Raw genomic sequence first — 5,316 nt, forward strand, 5'->3', positions numbered from 1 at the left:
AAAACAAACTTTAAAGCACAACGTCACAATTTCTTGAAAGGATATGTAACAATTTTTATTTGGATTTTTTTTTTTAAAAAAAAAAAAAGCAGAATCTTCCAGTTAAGGTGAAATCAGTCAATTGTCACAATATGAACAAGGGAAAATGTAAGGCTGAGGGCTATAAAGTAAATTCAGAGCTTTATGGCTGTAAATCTGTTTTATGCCGTAAAAAGAAATTTTAATATATGTATCCTTTAATTGAGACAGACAATTACATTAAGAGGGTCATTTATTAAAGTCTGATTTTTGCTGGTCACAATTTTAAATGGGAAAAACACCATTTTTTTCGTAGAAAGAAAAAAAAAAGATTTTTTTAGAGAAATATTAAAACCCAGAGGTTGCTAAAAGTCAGAATAAAAAAGTACTCCATCTCAAACCTGCCAAGGTCATGTAGAAGTCAATGGCAGATGTCCCGTTTACAATTACAAGATTTCATGATCTGCATTGGGTTTCATACAATAATTCAAACAATTTGTGGTTTTCGGGAGATAATCTGAAAAAAATCATATGATTTGGATTTTCATGATTTTATAGAGTCTTTTCCTGCAACAGATTATTTTCGAGTACATTTATTGATAAATATGGTAAAAAAAAGTGGATGGGAGTTTAGTCTAAGTGGTTTTAAGAAAATGAGAAATTTTTGGATTTTAGTAAATGACCCCCTGTTTTGTGGCCCAGTTTTACATCTTGCCATTCTTCACAAGATGTGGTAAAAGTGAAACTACAGCAAAGGTTCCACATACATTGTGGCTGAGGGTAACATTTGCCAAAATATATATACCTTTAATGTAGCCTGAAGAAGAGTAAGATGCCATTTGCTTGCTCAGATCAGATATTCTTAGAACTATATATAAATTCAATTGATGTTTTATTTATCTTTAGTATGCAATGTAGTTAAAAATACAGAAAACTAATGATGCCAATAGATACCATGGTCTGGCCAAACAGGTTGGCAAATTTTGACAAAATGGGCATTCATAAGCCAACTATTAGAATAACTGACCAAGTGACCCCCGTATGACCTTACATTTTTAAGCATTAGGGATTTAGGGAGAAAACCAAATTCTAAAAATAAGCGCTTATTTCAGAAATTTACAAACAAACAAAAAAAACTTACTGTTGGTTGCCTCCACATTTTCTTCTAATTTACAGAATCTTTTTAACTCTGATACCAGCCAGGCACACAGCTTGGTATATTCTGGGGAAATGGCCCCCTTGCAGGCTGCTTGGTTTAAAGCTTCATCATCAATTATAGCTCCTTTATACCTATTAAAAAAAATGCGCCAGTCATACAAAAATCTCAGTCAGAGTAATGAGAAATGCATTACTTTCCAGCATATAGATATTTGATATTCATTTCAATTTTACTGATAGTTAAACATATCATGCCCTATTTACATTTTGTAGTCCATTGTGCAATCTAAATATACATTAATGCAAATTTGACATGTGGGGCCTTTAGAAAGGTTATAGAAGCCTATACGCCTGGGAAGAGACTTAAAAGGGATGTAAAGGCAAAAAAAAATCCCTTTTTTACTTTCTTTAATGAAAAAGAAATCTCTCTCCAATATACTTGAATTTAAAAATGTGTACCGTTTTTATAAGAAACCTGACTGTATGCAGTGCCATTCCCCCTTCGTTTTACCTGCTCTGACAGCTGCAGATAGGAAACTTCAGACGGTCCCTAATTGCTCTGCAGGGAAACAATCATACTTTCAAACGGCAGGGGGGAGCCCCCCCCTTCTTTGTTTGTTTATTGCCCTATAGAGCAGCCGGCAACTGTGTTAGAGATTTGTATCCACAGACACAGTGCAGTCTGTATATTCTGATTATTAATCTTGCTGTATCGGCTTCTATGGCAGATTTATTTGACTGTGCTGTTTTGATAATTTATGATGATCCCAAAGCTGAACCTTCCAACTGAAGCCCAGACCACACTGAGCATGTACATGGTCTTGGTCTTGCGTAGATGTTTAACAAAGTAACAAGATGACAGTCCCCATGCAGCTAACTTTGAAAACATAAATCATTTGTTTGATTAGGCTTCTGGTGCAGTAAGTTCATGTTTATGTTTAGTATACAAAATACAGCATTTCTAGCATTATTCAATTTTAGACTTTAGTTCCCCTTTAAAAAGAGCACCTAATAATTTGACATTATTCCTCTGTCCGGATAATCAGTTTCAAGTGGAGACAATTTCAAACAACTGCCAAGTTGCCCAGGCTGTCCCAGCAAGTTTACCCCAAGAGCAGAATGCAAGTTGCTGAACAAAGTCTCTGGGACCTATAGGTAGCTCTCACCAAAGCTGCTGTCCAAGTGAAAGATGAGGACTTCTGAAATAATGTGCCTTATACAGACAAGGCAAAGACTGATTTATTTGGCACAGTCCTGGGAAGAGCTTTTTTGTGAAAATCAAAAATATATTTTACCAGAAGACCTTGATAGCAACTATAAAGCATGGTTGAAATGTTATGGTTTGGGGCTGTTTTGCTGCATGAGGGCCTGGGCAGCTCATAATCATAGAATTCACTATAAATTCTTCATTATGCCATATATAACCAGAAGATAATGTAAGACCATTTGTCAGGAGGTTGAAGTTAAATTAAATATAGATCTTGCACCATAACAATGACAAATCTGAGATCTGGATCTAAATCCCATCCAGAAGCTCTATCCGGATACGAAATAGGCCATTAATGCAAGAAAGAAAGCACCCTAGCTTGGAAGCATTTTGCACCAGAGGCCATGTTGGGGCACACGCATAACAGGCAAATGCATGCGATATGTACGTGGGGGACATAAAATACTATAAAAAAAAAACTACTGTTTTCCCCATCAGGAGTGCAGGCTCTGTTATTCTGCACCTCAGGTGGGGGAAAATACATGCCCAGTTTTCATCTATGCATTAGGAATCTACGGTACAAATGAATGATTTCTTAAATAAAAACAAGTCTGTAGAATTTAATGAATTACATTTGGTCCATTTGACTTACTACTACCATGGCTAATCATATCCTCAAGGCATTGCATAAAATTGTGATCATAATGCTTTATTAAAACACATTCACTGTTGATAAATTTTAAGTCATGCACCTGGGATGTAATATGTAAATAGGTACACGTATACTCTAAATGGGACTGCACTAGGCAAATCCATAATGGAAAAGGACCTTGGAGTCCTTGTAGATAATAAACTTGGCTGTAGCAACCAATGCCAATCAGCAGCATCAAGGGCAAATAAGGTATTGAACTGTATTAAACGGGGCATTGATTCACAGGAGGAGGGGGTTATTGTTTCACTATATACAACACTGGCAAGGCCCCATCTAGAATATGCCGTACAGTTTTGGTCTCCAGTGCTCAAACAGGAAATTATTGAATTAGAGAGAGTACAGAGAAGGGCAACTAAGCTGGTAAAAGGTATGGAAAATCTTAGCTTGGCCAAACTGGGATGTTCACACTGGAGAAGAGGTGAGTGATATGATAATTACATATAAATATATAAGGGTATCATATAATAATCTCTCTAATGCTTTATTTAGCCGTAGGTCTTTCCAGCTGACATAAGGTCACCCATTCCGATTAGAAGAAAAAAGGTTCCACCTAAATATTTGTAAAGGGTTTTGTTCGGTGACAGCTGTGAAGATGTGGAATTCTCTCCCTGAATCAGTCGTACAGGCCGATACATTAGATAGCTTTAAGAAGGGGTTGGATGGCTTCTTAGCAAGTGAGGGAATACAGGGTTATGGAAGATAACTCATAGTACAAGTTGATCCAAGGACTAGTCCGATTGCCATTTTGGAGTCAGGAAGGAATTTTTTCCCCCTCTGGGGCAAATTGGAGAGGCTTCAAATGGGTTTTTCGCCTCTCTCTGGATCAACTGGCAGTTTGGAAGGTTATACACAGACTTAAAAGGTTGAACTTGATGGATGTGTTCTTTTTTCAAACTAACTTACTGTGTTACTATGTTACATTCCAGTGCAATAATATAATCATAAAATAAGTATGTTGCCAAATAAGCAGTCACATAGGCAAAGTATCAGGAGGTTGTGGATGAGCAACAAACACGTGACCATTTCAGCCACTAAAAAATGACACCTGATGCCAAAGTTTTTTTGTTTTTTTTTACCATGGAATAAATATAACACGTATTTTCCTATGGCTCGGGCTGAAATATAGCAAATTAAGCGATCCGAAGGATTAGTTTTGAATTCCACTGCCAGTCAGATCTCTTTTTTTATTAGAAATACGATGAAAGAAAACAAATTATCCCCTTTCTGCATTGGAGACTATAACACAGCAGCGTTTGGCATTTTACAGAGCTATTAAGTGACAATAAGAGAGCCAGGGACAAGTTCAAGTCTCAGCCATTGAATAAAACCCATACCCTAGATCCTCCAGAGCCTCTAAGATGTCATTCTCCATGATGTCGCATTCCATGACGTCAGCGATGCTGTGGGTGACACCTGCTGCACAAAGACTACACCGCGCGCAAACACAAATATAGCGCTTCACTAGGAAGGAATAGCGGCCTTTGGGGAGGGGAACGCAGCTGCTTGTTGCCGTATGCGACAGTTCCTACGATGCTGAAGACCACGTGCGACCGGTCTCACTATTCTACTCAGCAGCTGTCCGGCTGGCAGTTCCTAGGACCCCAACGCCTCCTTTCTCTCGTTCTACTCCGTCATCAGGCTGTCCATGTAGGTGCCTGTTGATACAACTTGCCAAATCCAGTGTTTATTTTCATTTAGCTCTTTCTACAGAGGCGGTGGATACCTTGCAAGTGTTTATATATATTTTGAACACTTATTCGACGCAAATAATTGGTTGCAAAGCGGATTTCTGAGCACGAAAAGAGCTAGGCAATATCTCGGTGCAGCCATTTGTGCGAAGGACCTCCGCGAATGCAGTCCACGTGGAGAGGGTCACGTGGTGGTGTGTCTTGCGAAGCTGTCAAAGCGAGAATTATGGAAGAAATCGCTGAAGAGAGCACTAGTTCTATTATGTAATAGAGCTAGTGCTCTCTACAGCGCTTTCTTCAAAAATAAATGACAGCTTTGCAAGAAACCACCACGTGACTCCACATGGCCTGCCATCCTGCAGGGTTGGGGGTTTTCAAGCCACATTGGGCTATTAATTTAAAGCCCAGGCGGGTTTTGAAAGCACAAACTAGCCAAGGTACGGGGCTACCTTTTGGGCTTTTGGCTGGTTTGTATTTCTTAAACCAGCCAAAGTTTTTTCTTGCCCTAGTGTGCCAAGCCTGTGTCTCCCAAT

At 38.5% G+C, this 5,316-nt stretch overlaps 1 protein-coding gene across 1 annotated transcript in view; it reads right to left on the bottom strand.

The window, feature by feature from the left end:
• The window catches only part of LOC108717829 (protein FAM98A), a 22,973-nt gene extending 18,265 nt beyond the window's left edge, over window positions 1-4,708 (bottom strand). The window contains exons 1-2 of the mRNA XM_018265213.2: window positions 4,430-4,708; window positions 1,160-1,308 (exon numbers count right to left, since the gene is read on the bottom strand). Coding sequence (XP_018120702.1) covers window positions 1,160-1,308; window positions 4,430-4,482 — 202 coding nt within the window. The 5' untranslated portion in view covers window positions 4,483-4,708. The remainder of the gene's footprint in view (window positions 1-1,159; window positions 1,309-4,429) is intronic.
• Between the last annotated feature and the right edge of the window lie 608 nt (window positions 4,709-5,316).

The sequence above is a fragment of the Xenopus laevis genome, chromosome 5S (genome assembly GCF_017654675.1).
Source record: "Xenopus laevis strain J_2021 chromosome 5S, Xenopus_laevis_v10.1, whole genome shotgun sequence".
Lineage (NCBI taxonomy): Eukaryota > Metazoa > Chordata > Amphibia > Anura > Pipidae > Xenopus > Xenopus laevis.